The 19,928-nt window shown below is 37.7% G+C and overlaps 1 protein-coding gene across 1 annotated transcript; it reads left to right on the top strand.

The window, feature by feature from the left end:
- Window positions 7-18,835, top strand: LOC109822512. The gene is made up of 17 exons (XM_020388726.1): window positions 7-330; window positions 999-1,361; window positions 1,443-1,583; window positions 1,810-1,942; window positions 2,023-2,136; window positions 2,238-2,311; window positions 2,386-2,460; window positions 4,206-4,298; window positions 9,519-9,579; window positions 9,666-9,998; window positions 10,313-10,439; window positions 10,644-10,743; window positions 11,524-11,593; window positions 11,675-11,827; window positions 12,709-12,804; window positions 13,822-14,138; window positions 18,221-18,835. Exons 1-17 carry the CDS (start codon window positions 241-243, stop codon window positions 18,431-18,433), a joined length of 2,553 nt encoding a protein of 850 aa, XP_020244315.1. The 5' UTR covers window positions 7-240; the 3' UTR covers window positions 18,434-18,835.

The following is a 19,928-nucleotide window of genomic DNA, read 5'->3' as shown; positions in this document are numbered from 1 at the left end:
TGGAGCAGTCGCAGACAAAAACGACTGCTAGATTTTCTCCTCCCAAATAGCGAAAAAATCCCAACCGCTTCAGCTTCCACTAGTAAATTATAGGAATTCAACCATTAAGTTGCGATTTTGGCGACTACCCAATTAAATCGCGGGGCATTGGAGAAAGGGGGAACAGGAAAGGAGCTAACTTGGTTGAGATTAAAGGGGGATATGAGAGAGAGGCTTCAGTGAGTTTTTAATGGGGTTTTGATGGAGGAGGAGAGAGCCTATGGGCGATCTGGGGTTTGGTTGGCCTCTGCATTCCCTTTCTGGGCTCGTCTCCTTTTGGTCGGATTTCAGGTTTGTTACACTTTTTGATCTCTTCAAACTAGTATTTTTGTTTGTTATTCTGGGTTTTGTTAGTTGTAATTGGTGAGATTTGGTAGTTTTTTGTAATAAGGGTTTAATGATAGTTTGTTTGGATTTGATTTCCTGGTAACTGAATGCAATAATGGGGAGGAAAAGTTTCCTCTTTGGCTATGAGCTGTCTGTTGGTGGTCTGAACTTCAAATCGTTCTTCTTTTGGGGTTTTTGGGAAAATATTTCTTTGTCCGTTGGATCCCTGATGTTGAGTTTCTTAGCACAAGCCCTAATTTTTGCTGTTGAGATGAAATTATCAACTGAAGTGTTGCAATTCTATTGGGGGATTTCAGTGGGGATGTATCACATTTATCTATTTTCAGCTCATCTAGTTTCAAATGGGTTTATTACATTTTCTTACCTTTTGGGTTTTATTTTCCGATGTCATGTTGATATTCTGATATTCTTATGAGCATTTCTCAGTTTCTCTCTAGACTATTAAATCACCAGTTGTTGTCTAATATTAATCTGTTCAAAAGGATCTCACCATATTGTATATATGTATCTTTGATGACAAAAAACTCATATTAGAATCTTTGCTGTGTTCTTGCTACCCTTTGTTAATTGTCTAGTTATTTAATTGTTTTCCGTTCTCCCTTCATCTTTAGATTATGCTTCTTATTATTGGGACTAGAGGAAATAATGTAATATCTGAAGAGGACGCGTCATTGCCGTTGCAAAGTATTGAAGCCGGAGGAAAAGATAATTATTTATCGCACTCGTGCATCCATGATGAGATACTCCATCAACGGCGGCGTCCTGGTCGCAAGCAGTACTCAGTTACCCCACAAGTTTATAAGGAGTCCGACTCATTAAGATCCAAACACCAAAGAGGGAGGGCATTGCTTTCAATTTCATCACCATTGTTGCCTGCAAAGGATGTAAAGGAACCAATTAGGATATTTCTAAATTATGATGCTGTTGGACATTCAGCTGATAGAGATTGCAATAATGTTGGGGATATCGTCAAGGTCTGTGTCAATGCAATAATCTATGTGATTTTATGCAGTTTTTTAAGATTGATTCTTCTTGACAAATTGTATAATTTTTAGCTTGGTGAGCCTCCTGCATCTTCTGTTCCTGAAACCCCCGTGTGTGATCCTCATGGGGAGCCTCCGGTTTTTGGAGACTGCTGGTATAACTGTACGGTCGAAGACATATCTGGGGAAGATAAAAAGCAACGCCTTCGCAAGGTTATCTTTGATACAAATTTAATTTAATTTGGCATATTTTTTTAATGTTTTTCTTTCTATGCAGATAAGCCTCCCGTATAACTTTAAAGTGCAAGTATCGTATTCGGACTTGTAATTGTGCTATAATATTCTTGCACAGTGTCAAGAAACTTTCTTCTTCTTATTACTGTAATGTGAGATATGCATAGTTACTGAAATGATATATGCTATATCAATTCTTGAGCAGGCATTGGAACAAACTGCAGATTGGTTCAAAAGAGCTTTGGCTGTTGAACCAGTCAAGGGTAACTTGCGACTGAGTGGGTATTCTGCATGTGGTCAGGATGGTGGGGTACAACTTCCTCATGAATATGTTGAAGGTATTTGTTGCTAATTGCTCTTATTTTATTTGAGCATGTTCTTAATAGGAATGGCTCCATAATAAACTTTCTTTGTGCAGATGGTGTTGCTGAAGCTGACCTGGTTCTGTTAGTAACCACTAGACCTACTACAGGGAACACGCTTGCATGGGCAGTGGCATGTGAGCGCGATCAATGGGGTCGTGCTATTGCCGGTATATATATATATATATATCCAATTAGAACCCTTTTTAGCTACCATTTCCATGTTCTATTTTGCCGAACTATGATGTACCTTATCTTGATGTATGTTTAGGACATGTAAATGTTGCCCCTCGTCATTTGACAGCCGAAGCAGAAACATTACTTTCAGCTACTTTGATACATGAGGTGCGGAATTCGCTAATAGGATCTTTATATCAATATTGTTACACATTATGGCTGATGAGACCCTTTTTTGGCAGGTCATGCATGTTTTAGGTTTTGATCCACATGCCTTCGCACATTTTCGTGATGAAAGGAAAAGAAGGCGTAGCCAGGTAGTATTCTGTGCTCTGTAGTTGTTGGGTTTCAGTTTACTCTTTAAACCAATTTTAAACTATTATTAATACTTTATATTTAGGTAAAACTTGTATCCTCATTCGATCTGCTTTCATTCACACCTAAAATGGGAGTGAAGACTGTGTCTGTTCATCTGTTCATCTGGTTAAGCTGACTAGAGTTATGCTTGTGGTATATGGTACACATCTTATTCATTGTCCAAGTTTCGAAGTTGCTCATTTGTGTGAGAGAAATAGCTTGAGTTGGAATCATATGTGCAACCTCATGCAGATGCATATTTCCATACAGGAACAAAATTCAAGGTGTTAGAATATAAAACTACAACATCTTACGTCTTAATCCTCACTACAACTTCAGAGTTTGGGTTCAATGGAAAGGTCCTTTGACATGGTAATAGGGCAACACAGGTTCAATTCCTATTGGTCACAGATTTAAAGCAGATTAAAAAAGATACCGCTGTCTGAGTGCAGGTTTCGGCCCATTGAAAGGGTGCTCAACCTGCAGGCATTTAGAGTTTTAAACTACAACCCTCATCAGAATGAGTTTTGGTGTAGCAAGAGTGTCCTTTAACACTAGGATTTCCCATGGGGTATTTCTATCTTCAGTCTGTTTTACAGCATATGCCTAAACTACGAGCAAACAATATGATTGAATTGAGTCTATTTGTCTCATTATCTTATTTGCTAAGATGCATAGTCACACTGACATGAGCACATCACACCAATCCTAAAATAATATAAAGAATGGTGAACATGGGGGTTTTTTGTCTTCAGACACAACTTCAAATTAGAATGTCTGTGCTACAGTCTATTCACTTAGGCCTGTTTTAAAGCTGTTTGTATAGTTATCGTGCTTCCACTTTTGGTACTCTTTCAAAGTTGTACTCTACTCCATTTATTTCCCAATTAGATCCTATTGACAGCAGTGCAAAATCATTTTGTCTAATTCTCTTTTGATAAATGGTAGGGTTTTTTTTATCTGCTTTGGGTAAGGGAGCAGATTGCTATACAAGGAGTCCTTTATTGATGTTATCATCTAGAGGTTATGGTATCAGGAGTTATGGTGACAAAATATGAAAAAGTCTGTCAAATTTGATTGTCAAATGAACTCCAACCAAATGCTCTGATTATAGACTAGGTTTTTGAAACATTGATTGTACAGACAGATTTTTTCATAGGGTGTGTAAGGAGTTGGCTCACTATTCTTTACTAACTAAATTAATACTTCTCTGGACGAAAAGCAAATAAAAGATTAATTAGAGGCTGTGAATGTTCTTTACTAACTAAATTAATACTTCTCTGGACGAAAAGCAAATAAAAGATTAATTAGAGGCTGTGAATGTGGAATTATTGTGAGCTCTTTGTGTCTCTGGACGAAAAGCAAATAAAAGATTAATTAGAGGCTGTGAATGTGGAATTATTGTGAGCTCTTTGTGATGAGTAACATGCAGATCAAATATGATTAAAACATATCACTAGCTCAGAGAAGGTATGGGTTTTTGTTCTGTGATCTGTTAATTTTGTGTTAATGTGACATTGGTTTTAGTTCATGCTAAAAATATGGTTTAGCCAGCAGAGACTATGACCGATTGTAAGATAATTTTGTTAACTATTATTGCATTTATGAGCTTTTTTTTTGTTCACGCGACTAAGCTTTGATAAGTAGATTACTTTCTTTGAGGCACTAGAAATGACTTCTGATACACATTTACTACATTGTGCAGGTTACTTTACAAGCTATGGATGACAAGCTTGGTCGAATGGTTACCCGTGTCGTCCTTCCTCGTGTTGTTATGCACTCAAGGCATCACTATGGGGTAAATTTTAAATTTCATCTTTTCCAAGTCAAAACCTTTTGATAAATTACCATGTGTTTTTGTTGACATATTAGTATTTATTAGGACTTATTTGTAAGTTGTGTAAGGGGCCTATATAAAGCCCAAGAGATCTCATAATGAATTAGGGTTTTCATTTACAACTTGGTATCAGAGCCTCCACAAAAAAAAACTAACCCTAGCGCCGCCGCCCACCCCTCCTGCCCCTCTTCACTCCGGCCCGCCCTGTTCTTCGCCCGATCAGACCCCCTTTCCTGTTCTTGTCCGCCTCTGCAGACCAGCCCCCTCCTTCCTGTTTTCCCCTTATGTTCCGACGGCCCTGTTTCGACGGCACCGAACCTCCCGCTGCCACACGCGCTCGCCTCTTCGCGAGAGGCCGCTGCGCTAACACGACGCCCCCGCACCTGATCTCCATTTCGCTGCCCAGCTGAAACCACTGCCAAGACGTCAACGCTGAAAACGCCGTTGCAAACACTCCGCAGCAACCCCGCCGAAAAAAAAAAACCCGCTATGCCAAACCACTCGAAACCTTGACGAACTGCTGGCCAAACACCCGAAAAGCCTGGGCTGGCAGCATTGAACGCCGCTTTTGAACCCTAATCCCATAAATCCCACCGAACCATACCACAGACCCGAACCCCTCACCACACCCGAACACCCTCCAAACCCCCCCCTCTACGCCAGCTGCCAAGCCACCGGCACGTACCCCTTTGCACCATGCGAGCCTAGGAGTTTGGCATGGGTTCCCTCGACTCAGTCCTCGAACTGATGACAGGAAGAGTATATATCTCACATCGATGAGATATATAACTGTTTTTTATTCTAGTTTCCTCTGAGAAACGAGAATTCGTTTGAGATCTTACTCTTGTTGTGCAGCAGAAGTGTTGCCGAAATTTTCACTGCGCACAACAAGGGTTTGAAGAAAAAGGTGAACAGATGTTGGATCTGAAGCTTGATCGATGGAGGAGATTATCAAGAAGTTGAACCCTGCGGAGGTGTCAACTTTGATGAAGTTGATGAAGTTGTCGGCTGATGAAAGCGCGACAAGACCATCGAAGAAGTTAGAGCTTCCGACCATCGATCTGAAGCTTGATGGACCGAGTACCTACCTGAGTTGGTCACGACGGGTGAGATACACCCTTGCAGGGAGGAACCTGGAGGGTTACTTGACCGGAGAGAAGACAGAACCGGATGAGGACTCGGGAGGACGAGATGAGTGGAAGTCCACTCATATGTTGGTGTACATCTGGCTTCTCAACTCGCTGGTCCCGACGATCGCCGCCACGGTGGATGGCATTGAGAAGGTGAAGGACGTCTGGGAGAAGTTGAGGAGAACATATGATGGGGTGGGGAATAACCTGAGGGTGTTCCAGATTAAAGGAGAGATCGACACCACAGTCCAGGGAGAGAGGACTGTACAGAAATATGCTACAGAGCTGGAGCGCCTATGACTGGACTATGATCATTTTTTCCCCCGGGCTAGCTGCAAGGACCCAGGATGTAAAGAGCGGGAGGCCTTTCTACAGGAGAGGACTATGGTGTTTCTCAAGGGATTGACATCAGAGTTCACTCAGCGAATTGCATTACTGCTAGCTCAGCCGAAAATTCTCACGCTTGAGGAGGTTGTTTCTGCCATGATCCAGGAGGAGACTCGCATTCGGCTGCAGGCGGGGACAGGTGGACTTCCGGTGGTGAAGTCAGCACTGGCAGCCTCTAGCAATACTGGATCTGGGGGAGAGACTCGACAGTGCTACAACTGCGGTGCGGTGGGTCATCTAAGGCATGCGTGTATCAAACCACCCAAGGAAGGAGATTCGGGTGGACGTGGACAGTTCCCCGATCGTGGTCGTGGCCATGGGGGTCGACGAGGTGAAAGAGGAGCAGGGAATCGGGCGAATCTGACGGTAGCAGAAGAAGAAGAAGCTGAGGCGGTCTTTACTGAGGAGGATCGTGCTCTCCTGGCGATACTCAGGAGGAAGCAGCAAGTAGCAGGGGATGGAGACTTGAGGAGTGGGACTGAGGAGGCATCCACTTCGTTCTTCGCCAGAGGCAATACTGCTACCTATGCTCATCCGACCAAAGGTACTGATGTGGATAGTCGACTCCGGTGCGTCTCGGCATGTGACAGGTAATGCTAGTGAGTTCTCATCATATACTCACTTAGCATCACCTGATAGTATTCAAACAGCTGATGGTATATTTCAGCCGGTGGTTGGTAAGGGTACAATCGATTGCACTGGTTCTGTAACTTTGTCCAATGTTCTGCATGCTCCTTCATTTCCAGTCAATCTTTTGTCCATTAGTTCTATCATCCTCCAACTAAAATGCATTGTTTCTTTTGATATTCCCAAGGTGATTTTCCATAAGAAGGGGACAGGGCGGAGACTTGGGACTGGCACATGGCGTAGTGGACTGTGGTATCTGGATCGTGAAGGACTGGATTCAGCATTGATGTCAGTCATAGAGGAAGCAGTAGGATCTAAAATGAGTGCTGAAAATGAGTTAATGCTTCATCACCAGCGTTTGGGACACTCATCCTTTAGTGTTTTAGGTAGATTGTATCCTTCTTTATTTGAGAAAGCAAATAAACAGAAACTTGTGTGTGATGCATGTGAGTTTGGAAAGCTTACTAGAAGCTCTTATGTTAGTTCTGGTCATAGAAGTTCTCATGCATTTGACTTGGTACATTCAGATGTTTGGGGGCCTTGTTCCACAAGTTCTATGAATGGATACAAGTATTTTGTTACATTTATTGATTGATTCTCTCGTGTTACTTGGTTATATCTGATGAAGAATAAGAGTGATGTGTTTGGGTGCTTCCAAAATTTTCATAGGACCGTTCAGACTCAATACGGAGCAGTGGTGAAAGTATTGAGGTCAGATAATGGGACAGAGTATACCAACAGAGTCTTTGAAGAATATTTGTCAGCTCAAGGAATACATCACCAGACAACCTGTCCATACACATCAGCCCAGAATGGGGTAGCAGAAAGGAAGAACAGACATCTTTTAGAGGTTGCTAGAAGCATGATGATCTCTATGAATGTCCCAGAAACATTATGGGGGCAAGCAGTATTGACCGCAGCAGCGTTGATCAACAGAATGCCCTCGAGAGTGTTGGATTGGAAGTCTCCGTGTGAGATATTGAAGGGAGATAATGTCGAGAACTCGAGCCATATTACACCCGGAAGGTAACTTCATCCGTTGATAACTCGCCTAATACTGGAAGTATGCGGCGAGAGGAGGAGAATGGTGAGAGATTGGTAAATATGGAGAAATCAATGTCTGAGAATGGTGAGAGATCAGAAAAATCAATTTCTGTAATGATTCCTTGGGAAGGAGACTTGGTTGAGGAGGAGCAAGAGAATGAAGAAGAAGAGGAGAATGAGACAAGAGGTGTTAGACCAACGGCTCAGGGGGAACTACTTACCTATAGTAGGAAGGGGAAACAAATTGCGGGAACAGTACCTACAGTGCCACTGGTGCCAAGTCCCTTGCTAACGCCTGCCCCGACTCCTGAGACACCTACACCACCAGATTCCTCTCAATGTGATTCCATTCCTCTTCCTACTCATCCCACACCAATAACTGTACGGAGGACTACTCGCAGTAATGCGGGAAATCCTCCCGATAGATATGGTTGGGATCTTGCTCAATTTGTATCATATTCTAACATCCACCCTGCACATGGAGCATTCATTTCATCACTGGACTCTGTTACTATACCTAACAATTGGCAGGTTGCAAAGAAGGACCAGAAATGGAAAGCTGCTATGCACGAAGAGCTAAGGGCCCTTGAGAAGAACCGCACTTGGGAGTTAGTAAAACTACCAAAAGGGAAGAGAGCAGTTGGATGCAAGTGGGTCTTCACTGTGAAGCAGAATCCAGATGGACAGGTTGAGCGCTACAAAGCTCGTCTGGTGGCAAAAGGATATAGTCAGACATATGGTATCGACTACGATGAGACTTTTGCACCGGTGGCAAAGATGAGCACTGTTCGGACCTTAATTTCTCTGGCAGTAAATGGTGGATGGAAGCTACACCAACTAGATGTGAAAAATGCATTTCTTCATGAAGATCTAGTGGATGGGGTATATATAGAGATACCACCAGGATTCGGTACAGATCAGACAGTGGGAAAGGTCTGCAGATTGAAAAAGTCTCTCTATGGGCTAAAGCAGTCTCCTCGTGCTTGGTTTGATAGATTCAGGAGGGCTATGATTGGTATGGGGTACCAGCAGATCAGCGCCGACCATACCATGTTCTTTCGAAGAAGTGGAGGTCACATCACCTTGCTTGCAGTATATGTGGATGATATGATTATTACAGGGGATGATGATTCTTTCGACGAAGTGGAGGCCACATTACCATGCTGGCGGTATATGTGGATGATATGATTATTACAGGGGATGATGAGAAGGAGATTGCCCAACTCAAAGTGAGACTGGGTAAGGAATTCGAGGTGAAAGATCTTGGCTTGCTTCGATACTTTCTTGGAATAGAGATAGCTCGAGGAGCGGAGGGGATTGTCCTATCCCAGAGAAAGTATGCACTTGATCTTCTCAAAGAAACAGGAATGTTAGGATGCAAACCTGCAACTACACCGATCGACTAGAAGTTTAAGCTGGGTGCTGAAGCTGGAGAACCAGTTGATCGTGACAGATACCAAAGGCTGGTAGGCAGGTTGATCTGTGTTACACACGTTCCGATATCTCTTTTGCAGTGAGCGTGGTGAGTCGCTACATGCATGATCCAAGGAAGGGTCACATGGACGGGTGTACCAGATTCTAAGGTATTTGAATAATGCCCCCGGAAAAGGGCTAATCTTCAGGAAGAATGAACAACAACCCAGTGCAGCATGATAGAACCAAACACATCGAGATCGATAGGTTCTTCATCAAAGAGAAGTTGGATAGTGGACTACTGGAGCTAAGTCATGTTTCGACTAAGGACCAGGCAGCAGATTGTCTGACTAAAGGACTTAGCTCAGTAGATATGATTAGAGGATGTGATAAGATGGGCTTAGTAGATATCTTTCGCCCATCTTGAGGAGGAGTGTTGACATATTAGTATTTATTAGGACTTATTTGTAAGTTGTGTAAGGGGCCTATATAAAGCCCAAGAGATCTCATAATGAATTAGGGTTTTCATTTACAACTGTTTTAATATGGTATATACTTGGTTAATCTGATTTGTGTTCAGGCTTTTTCTGAAAATTTTACCGGCTTAGAGTTGGAAGATGGAGGTGGGCGTGGTACATCAGGTACATAGCTTTTGTCTATTATATAACTGATATTGTCCCTCAATATTTATGCTCTATCACTAATACGTGATACCTTTCATGTGCAGGTTCACATTGGGAAAAAAGGCTATTAATGAATGAAATCATGACTGGATCAGTTGATACACGATCAGTGGTATCAAAAATGACCTTGGCTCTATTGGAGGACAGCGGATGGTATCGGGCTAATTACAGCATGGCAGAGCATCTTGATTGGGGCAGAAATCAAGGAACTGAGTTTGTTACCTCTCCTTGTAGTCTTTGGAAGGGTGCTTACCGTTGCAATACCACTCAGTTGTCTGGCTGTACGTATAATAGAGAGGCAGAAGGATATTGTCCTATTGTGAGCTATAGTGGCGATCTGCCACAATGGGCTCGGTATTTTCCTCAGGCCAACAAAGGTGTGTTCTCCTATCTATATAGTTTTAAGTGCTAGAGTTGTGACAAAGCTTCTATTTAATATATTTAGCAATTACATATTAAAAAGAGTACTTCTTGGACCCAAAATTCGTGGGACCAATCATGGGATAAGGTGTCACGCGTCATTTTCTTGGGAATCAAATCACAATCAATGGCTACCATGAGACACATTACCTGTCTTATAATAGGTCCCATGCATTTGGGTCCGAAATAAATTGGGGTATTAGAAAATGATGTTGAATAACACATGCTGTATTTTTTTGATTGGTTTTTTTAATTTATTTTATTGGTACAGGTGGGCAGTCATCTTTGGCTGATTATTGCACGTATTTTGTAGCATACTCTGATGGTTCATGCACAGACACAAATAGTGTTCGTACACCCGACAGAATGTTGGGTGAAGTGAGAGGAAGCAATTCTAGGTGAGCTAACAACTGAGAACATGTTTGTGAGCATATCCTGTTATTTCTTTAATTGTCTTAATCATTCTCTACCTAATGACCCTCTAACAATATAAAAGATTTTTTATTACTTTTATTTCTTTTGTAGTGTTATTAATTTTCTAAAAGATGCTTGCTTTTGGTGTGGCTTTCAGTATATGGTATGTAATGTTATTTTGTATTCAGGTGTATGGCTTCATCATTGGTGCGCGCTGGGTTTGTTAGAGGATCAATGACTCAAGGAAATGGTTGCTATCAACATCGGTGCTTGAATAACACTTTAGAGGTACTTGTGGTTCTATGATATCTGTATGTCTGAGGCTTTGCTTGATAGCTTATTTCTTCACTGCATGATTTTACATTTCCATTTGAAATTGTGTCTGTTACCTTTTGCCTTCATTTCAAGATTAAATCAATACCTATTGATTCAAATATATGGATACTTCGAATAAGGGATATTTACTCTCAAGGTCAATCCCCCATCCCTCTCTCTTTTCATACTTTGAGGGCTCTGTTCACCAGCTTTTCTAACCCTTGGATTTTCTTTGAGATGCGTGTTGATATGTGATAAACATGAAAGCTATGTTTCAGATGCGTGCCATGATGGTTATCACACAGTAGCACACATCTCAAAGCCCAAGGGATAAAACAAGCTGGTGTACAAAGCCCTCAATCTAGTTAAGTCGTTGAGCTTTTTGCTCTATATAAATGTGTGTACATATGTATGAAAAAATGTGTATGAGGTGGTAGTTCATTTTGCTAAATGAGCTACGAAGAGATAGAATAGTTGTAATGTGCACCCTACTGACATCGAACTAGGTAGATGTTACCAGTGTTCTATCTAGGTAACTCATTTTGCTTTAGCTTATCTCGAGTAATATTGTTATGTATATATGTATATCTTTTTACATGTGTATATTTGAAGGCGCTTGTAACTTTTAAAAGATGTAGGCATCAGCGTGGTAATTAAGAAAAGTATGCGTTAGCTCATGACATGATCTGCTGTCAATTAGCCTAATACTCGCCTACAGGATAAAATAGAAATTATTTCTTTATTGTTGTCCAGGTTGCAGTTGATGGTATCTGGAAAACTTGTCCAGAAGCAGGTGGTCCTGTTCAGTTCCCTGGCTTTAATGGTAGGTTTCCATGCATTACTTGATGATTTTATGAGATCATAGCTGGGAACTTATGTGCTAATAAACTCTCTTATGCTGTAGGTGAACTAATTTGCCCAGCATATCATGAATTATGCAGTGTTGCACCTGTGCCTGGAAATGGGCAGTGTCCAAATTCTTGTACCTTCAATGGCGACTGTGTTGAAGGAAGCTGTCGCTGTTTTCTTGGTTTTAAAGGCCATGACTGTAGCAAGCGTGAGTACCCCTTTCTATCTCTGATTTGTCTTGTTAGATCCTGCATTTGCTTTTAAGATGTTTAAATCTTGTTGCTTCTTGATGCCCACAAACAACTGTGCCAATGTTCATTCCTTCTTTTTTCCCCGTATCTGCTGTTATCCCATTGCATGGAAGTGAAAGTTCGACAAATTTTTAGTAGTATCTGTAGTCGTTTTATGTACCTGATAATAGGGTCGTTTTGAGTGGGGCGATGCCATTACAATGTCATCCATAGCTTTTGAGGTGCCCAACTCAACAGATGCTCATTGTTGATTAAAGAAAAAATAGAAAAAAAAAAATTCAAGATAGCATTTTCTTTTTCTTTTTTTGTGAATTGCATGAATCTCTTAAAACTATCATGCATAGAAAATCTAATTTATTTTATAAGGTCGTAACATGATGCTTCGTCCATTGTGTGACATTTGACATTTGTAAGCACTGAAAAAATGGATAATCTTGTTAAACTCAAATTTTAAAAAACCTTAGTCTTTGTTTAATTTTTAGAATGTAACGTTTCCTACTTAATAGATTTACAAAAGGGTTAATTGTGGATAGACCACCTCTACTAAGGCCTAATTGCGGATAGACCCCTGTAGTTCTATTATTGCACATGGACCCACTTAGGGAATTTTTTGACTCTTTTACCCTTGGGAGGTCTATTTGTCAAAAAACAGTTTCCCCTTTCACTGAGGGTAAAAGAGTAAAACAAAATCAGGGTTGTGTCTGCAACAGTAGAACTACAGGGGGTCCATCCACAACTAAATGATGGTATAGCGGTCTATCTGCAATTAACCCTTTACAAAATTATGGCATTTACTGTATGTACTCTTTACAGTAAGGCCTATTTTTCTCATCCACAGGCTCCTGCCCCAACAATTGCAGTGGACGTGGTAAATGCCAGCCAAATGGGATCTGTGCGTGTGAAAATGGCCGAACTGGTGTTGACTGCTCCACAGGTACAGTTGAAATCCCAACAAATGATTTTTCTTTTCAAGACACAGATTTACTCTATTTCTCTACTTGGTTCCGTGAGACTTAATTTATTTAGATTGTTACTGAGTTAGTCAATAACTATAAAGTAGTGAACTCTTCATCATTAACGTTCGTCTTTCTGTTTTAATTTTGTTTTAGAGTATTTTGTGTTGTCATAGAATTTGGAATTCTACGACTTAATTTGGAGAACTTCTAAATATCACATTTTGTAAATAATATATATGATATATGTAGTATTTGTGTTCCCATACCCTATCTTTTCAAATTTTGTGCGTGACATGCCCATGCCCATGTAGAACACCATTTTCTTCTCAAGTTATATGCAAATTGACTGCAATTGAAAGGACTAACATATGCAAAAACTACTGTGCTTTAGCTTTTTACTACCTTTCAATAGTGTAATTTTCGGTGATCCAAAAGAGAAGTATTGCTCAAAGTTCTCTTGGTTTCTTCCTATTTTACTTATTCAAGCAAAGTTCACAAAACCCTCAAAAGAGTTTGCCCATTTAGAGATAACCCCAACAAATTTTAAACTAAACCCCTAGAATTTTGGTCCATCCACCAGACCCCCATAACGTTTGAAGTTTTTTAACTTCCCTCAAACTGTGTAACCACCATTTTTTTAACATACCCCCTAACTTTTAACATTATTTTCAAACAATACCCAAATTTTCAAGTTTCAACATTATGTTAAAAAATCTCAAACTTTCAACATTTTCTGAAAACCCCCATGAACTTTTAATAAAGTTGCAGAAAACCCCCCAGACATGTTGAAAGAATTTCAAACATTGTGGGGATTTTGTGGAAGGCTGAAAAGTTTGGGGGTTAAGTGTCATTTACATAACTCTTGGGGGGTTACTCAAATTGGTCCGAACTTTATGCAGCTTTTATGAAGTTTACCATTCTTTTCCAGAAAGGGAAGAGGAATTTCAAAGCACATTGAACAAAAAATAACTAAGTTGTGCCTCTCATTTTTGCAGCAATTTGCGACGAGCAGTGCAGTTTGCACGGTGGGGTCTGTGACAATGGTGTGTGCGAGTTCCGATGTTCCGATTATGCAGGCTACACGTGCCAGAACAGCTCGATGTTGATGTCAAGCCTCTCTATATGTGGCGATGTGCTGGCCAAAGAATCATTGGGGCAGCATTGTGCCCCGAGTGAGCCCAGCATATTGCAGCAGCTGGAGGCGGCTGTTGTTATGCCCAATTATAACCGTTTAATGCCCGGTGGTCGGTCATTGTTTAGTATTATTGACAGTGGTTATTGTGCTGCTGCAGCAAAGCGGCTTGCCTGCTGGGTATGTTTCTTTTCTTTTGCTTTTTACCTTAGTAGATGGCCTTAAAGTTTCTTGAAGATGATTGTGTATATTGTGCACAAACCGCCTCATCTATACTTTCAGTTGCATTAAATTCGTGAACGTTTTTTATTTTTTATTTTGATTTTTGTTTATTTGTTTTTTATTTATTTTTTTTATTCCTTAATTTTATATTTTATTCTCTTTTTTTTTTATTTCTCGTTTTTATTTTTTTTTTTTTTTTTTTATTTTTTATATTTTTTTATTTTATTTTTTTATTTATTTTATTTTTTTTTTTTTATTTGTTTAGGTTTTATATTATTTTTTATTTTGCTTTATAGAGATCTTTATCGCTCTTTTTTTTTTTGTATTATTTTTTATTATTTTTATTTTGTTTTTATATTTTTATTATTTTATTTTTATTTTTTTTTTATTTTATTCTTATTTTTATTATTATTTTTGTTTTTATGTTCGTTTTGTTTATTTTATTTTCATTTATTCTTTATTTATTTTCTTTTTTTTTTTTTTTTTGTTCTAGCGTGTTATTTTTTTATCATTTCTTCATTTATTTTTTTTTTTTTTTTTTTTCATTATTTATTTTCATTTTATTTTTTCTTTTTATTTTTTTTTTAGTTGTTTTATTATGTTTTGTAGTTCATTTTTTATTTTTTTTATTTTTATTATTATTTTTTTTATTTATTTTCCCGTCCGTCTTTTATATTTTTTATTTTTTGTTTTTTATATTTTTCTACTTTAATTTTTTTATTTCATTTATTTTTCCGGACTTTTCTTTTTTACATTATTTTTAGTTTTTTTTATCTCTTTATTTTTGTTTTTATATCTCTATTTTTTTTTTATTTTTTTTTTTCTATTTTTTTTTTATTTTTTGTTTTTTTTTGTTATTTTTAATTTTAGCTTTTTTTTTTTTTTTTTTTTTTGTATTTTTTTTAATTTGATTATTTTTATTTGTTATTTAATCTTATTTATCTTTTTTTTATCGGTTTATTTGTTATTTTATTTTTTTTATTTTATTTTAGGAACTTTTTTCTTTTTTATTTTTATATTTTTTTATTATTTTTTATTATTTTATTTTTTTATTTATTTTTTTATTTTTTTTTTTTTTATTTTTTTATTTTGTTTTATTAATTTATTTTTCTTTTTATATTTTTTATTTTTTTTTTTAATCTATTTCTTTTATTATAATTATTTTTTTTTATTTTATAATTTTTTTTTTTCTTTTTAATTATTTTTTTTTTTATTTTTTTATCCTTTATTTGTTTTCTTATATTATATTTATTATTTTATTATTTTTTATATATTTATTTGTTGTTATTAAATTTTTATATTTTATTATTTATGGATCTTTTTTTTTTTTTATTTATTTTTTATTTATATTTTTTTTTATTTTTCCCTTGTATTTTTTTTTTTTTTTTATTTTTTTTTTTTTTTGGGCTTTTTTTCTATTTCTTTTTCTTAATGTCGGAAATTTTTTTTCATATATTTATATTTTTTTTTATTTTATTTTTTTTTTTTTGTATTTTATATTCTTATTTTTTTTTTATCTATTTTTATATTTTCTTCTTTTTTAGTTTAAGGACACCAGCAACGGACGATCGCTGTAGTATTTTTATTTTGTTTTATTTTTTTTATTTTTAATACAGCTATTATTTTTTTTTTTTTATATTAGTTGATTCTTCTATTTTTAATTTTTTTAAGATTTTATATTTTTTTATATAATGTTCGGCAGGTTTTATTTGTTTTTTTTTTTTTTTATTGTCGCTCTGCCTATTTTTTATTATATTTTTTATTTTATTTTTTTTTATTTCTTTTTTTTTATTTGTATTTTTTTCTTAATGTGACTTAGGAACTGTTTTTTTTTTTAATTTTATTTTTATTTTTTATTTATTTTTTTTTATTTTATTTACATGGATTTATATTTGTTTGTTTTTTTTTTTTTTTTTTTGATTTCTTTTGTCGACATTTATTATTTGTTTATTTTTTATTATTGATTTTATCTGTTTTTTTTTTATTTTTATTATTTTTTTATTATTTTTTTTATTATTTTTATTATTTTTTATTTTTTTTTGTATTTTTTTTTTTTTATTTTGACGTAGGCGAGGCCTACCTTTAATGCTATCCAGGGCTACAATTTTCAAAGGTAATATGTATGCAGGCAGTTTAGATCTGCTGAAGCAGGCGGATTTGAGCCCTCGAGGCCAGACGAATGCCGTGTCTCGACTCGAATCAAATACAAAGAAACACACCTAGATTCGTCACGAGCAGCGTGTCGGGCACGACTGTCCGTGCCCGGACAGCGAGTCAACGTCAAAATTAGGCTCGGAAGCAGCGGTCAAAAGGAGCTCGACGCGGCTTCAGATTCGCCGAAGGGCCGATTCATTCGGTTGTGGGTTTGGTTGTTAAAAAATCCAACCCGAACGCGTCGATTAAAAAACGGCCACCCCTATTTCTCAAAATCTCCCGTTCGATTCGATCCTGCAGCTGACTCAGAACGAAAAGACAAAAAAGAAAACACGCTAAACCCTAATGCCTCTCCTCTCAATCTCTCAGCTGCACTCGCCGTTCGATTTGATTACGCTCGCGTGTCGCGACCCGATCCTGCCGACGGCGCTCCGCTGTTCTGACCTGAGTGCCCGCCGAATGACTCTCGCTTCCTCCGACTCTTAAAGTACCAACGCCTCCAATTCCTTCTCCCCGTCCAGCATTCAACGCACCCGATGACATCATCATCTCCTTCGGTTTTTTGAGTTCGAGTTAAAGCAAGCCGGCAACATCATACTTATTATCATAAATGCGATGGAGAAAGTTACTCATTATACTAAATCGAGATTTGCGTAATACGTTTCGCACTAATAATATAATAATAATGTTAAAAAAATCCTTCGTGCGTATCCCCGTATGCTTATTTTTTGGATTTTGCCGTATCCCGTATCCGTCGTCCGTGTCGTATCCGTGCATCTAGGTTAGCCTTCCTTCGATTCATGAGGAAGAGGAGCATAACTCGCAATTTATCTTTTAGAAAATGGAGAATTGCTGGATTGCTAAATGCCAATATATGTTTTTTTTTTTTTTTTTTGGGGGGGGGGGGGGGGGTGGTGTTAAGTGTTAACTGAAGATATAGAGAGTGGGTCATTTGTAGTTTACTCGAGATGATTGTAGTCAATTCCTACAGTTTAGTCATTGTTTCACTCTTCGCTATAAAAATATTGTTGGAACCTTAACTCTTATTCATGAAAGTCATTCGTAAAAGCAATATTTTTAAACCCTGATCTCTTTGCATTAGTTATGGACCAACTTAATAGCATAGGCAAGATGAAGTCCCATGATGCATGACATTTGCTGATGATATAGTATTACTTCATGAGAATAGGGAAGGGATAATTTCTCAAGTAGGGATGAAGCTCTTGATTATAAAAAAAATTGGAATTAGTAGAACGAAAACGAAGCATATAGACATAATTTTAGTAAAACTTAGAGAATGACCTTAAAAATTTTCTCAAAGATATTATAGTCATCTCTAAAGCTTGTGAGTTATTGGCTGCCACTCTTGGCCATTGATTTTTAGTTTTAGTTGTGAAAATCACATCACACCCACAATTCCACAAATCTAATATGTTATTTGACTTGTTTATGCGTACATTTATTCAGATGTGTACTCTATTATACAATTACATATTTTATTTGAAAACACTTGTCATATACTTCTTGGACATATATCCTATTCGTAGCATCCACTTTGAAACTTGTTGGACAACAGTCGGGTTTGTTTCAGCCCATATTCAGTTAAAAACTACAATTCCGAAGGGTCATTTGTGTATCCAGCTCATAAATATGATTTTAGCCCATGTGTTGAAGCCGCATCCCTGTGCCCTAATCATTTACAAATTTTCCGTTTCCCATACTAGTAGCCACACTTACACCCGTACCCATACCCATGCAACTTAGGTTTTAAGATGTGCTTCTATCTGAGATGACTTCATTCTTTTGGCATATTCAGTGGTACTCGTGTACTTGTTTACAATGTTTAAGTAATTTCACAACTTCATCAATTTTTTTATATGCTTCAGATCTCTATTCAACGTTGTGACAAAGACGGAGACAATAGACTTCGGGTCTGTCACTCTGCTTGTCGATCCTACAATGATGCATGTGCAGCAGCATTAGATTGCTCCGACCAAACTTTATTCAGCAGTGAGGATGAAAAGGGTGAGCAGTGCACGGGGAATGGGGAGATAAGGCCTTGGTGGGCCCGGCGTTTCAGGGCCATCTACTCTGAGTAACTGCAATTAGATAATAGGTCATTCAGAAATTGTCTGTAAAGTATTAGATTGTTATCTTTGTATTTTTTTTCTTTTTTCCTTCTTTTTTTTCTCGATTCAGTTAGCGTTGTAGGGTTCAACCGTAGAAAAAATAGCCACGCGGTTAATTTTGCGTGTCGATATTGTAGGGATTCTGATTTCACCCAACATAGAGTCCTGAAAGGAAAGGGGGTGATGTTATATGAGATAAATATTTATGACAAGAGGATAGAGGAGGAAGGCCCAAAGGGTTTATGTAATTCCTTGTTATCGGAATTTGATTTCTTGTTTAAGATTTCTCCAAAATTATTGATGGCTTTCAAAGTCAGAGCAGGTGTGTGTTGTTAGTTCAATTCCTATAACAGTGATGATTCCTATTCTTTACATACTTTCTCAATATGCTGACAGGTTTTGACATCACCATTCTTTATGGATTTCAATCTTGACTTTGATTCCTTAAATTTTGGTATTTCGAATTTTGTAATGATGTTTAGTTTTATTTAATTAGGACTTATGTGAGATATGATTTAACATCCTGATGGCCACTGATAAGCTGAGAATCTTATATGATAAAAGCAAAATTTTGAAACTGATGGTTACTGATTAAGTTGAACAGGGTTGAAAAATTCGAAACAAATTAGTTTAAGACCGAAAAATTTAACATGCCGCACGAAGAGAGACGGGGCTAACCTAATTTGACAATTGTATTTTGTATGGCAAGTAAACTATCACACTGACAAAGTGGAGTTGGAATCTGAACAGGTTTTGGATTCTCGATCTCTACTATATAAGCTGCTGTCAATGTTACAGAAAGAGCAGATCTCTGCCTCAACCAATTCCCAAACCAAGCAATGGAGATCAGCTGCTGCGGGATCGTACGTAGTAATGCAAACATGCTTACAGATTATCTGTTGGTTGAAACTTTCTCACGACTGCCCATCAAATCTCTCTCCTGCTTCCCTTGCTCTTCTAAAGCTTGGAGCGCCATCATCACCGACATTCGCAAGGAGCTATCCTCTCCAATGTCCGGCCTCTTCTACCTCTTGATGGGTTCATTGGGTATTGAATACCCAATGTATGTCAGCGCACAGGTCATTGGTAATCAAGAGGAGGATTCCATAACTACGGTTTAGGTACTTTATTGCCACCTAATCATAGATTATTCGTCAAAAGACTCTTTTGCAACGGTCTGGTCCAGCGTAGCATTTGGGAGACAGATTATGATGGCCCCTCTTGCCTTTATGTATGCAATCCAGCCACCAAAAGATATCATAAGATACCTCATCCACACCCCATACTAGCATTGGCCTTTGATCCTTGTCTCTCTATTAGAACGTTTCTTTATTAGAAGGTTGCTCGTACGAGATTGTTAGAATGTTATTCATACAATATCTCTTTTTTGAATAATAACAAACTCTTATTTACTACTGATATATTTTGTCAGATGATGTATTTTAAGTATAAACTGGTACGAGCA

This window comes from Asparagus officinalis, chromosome 8 (genome assembly GCF_001876935.1).
Source record: "Asparagus officinalis chromosome 8, Aspof.V1, whole genome shotgun sequence".
Classification (NCBI taxonomy): Eukaryota; Viridiplantae; Streptophyta; class Magnoliopsida; order Asparagales; family Asparagaceae; genus Asparagus; species Asparagus officinalis.
The sequence above is the reverse complement of the archived record's forward strand: the minus strand, read 5'-3'. Positions and strand labels throughout refer to the sequence as shown.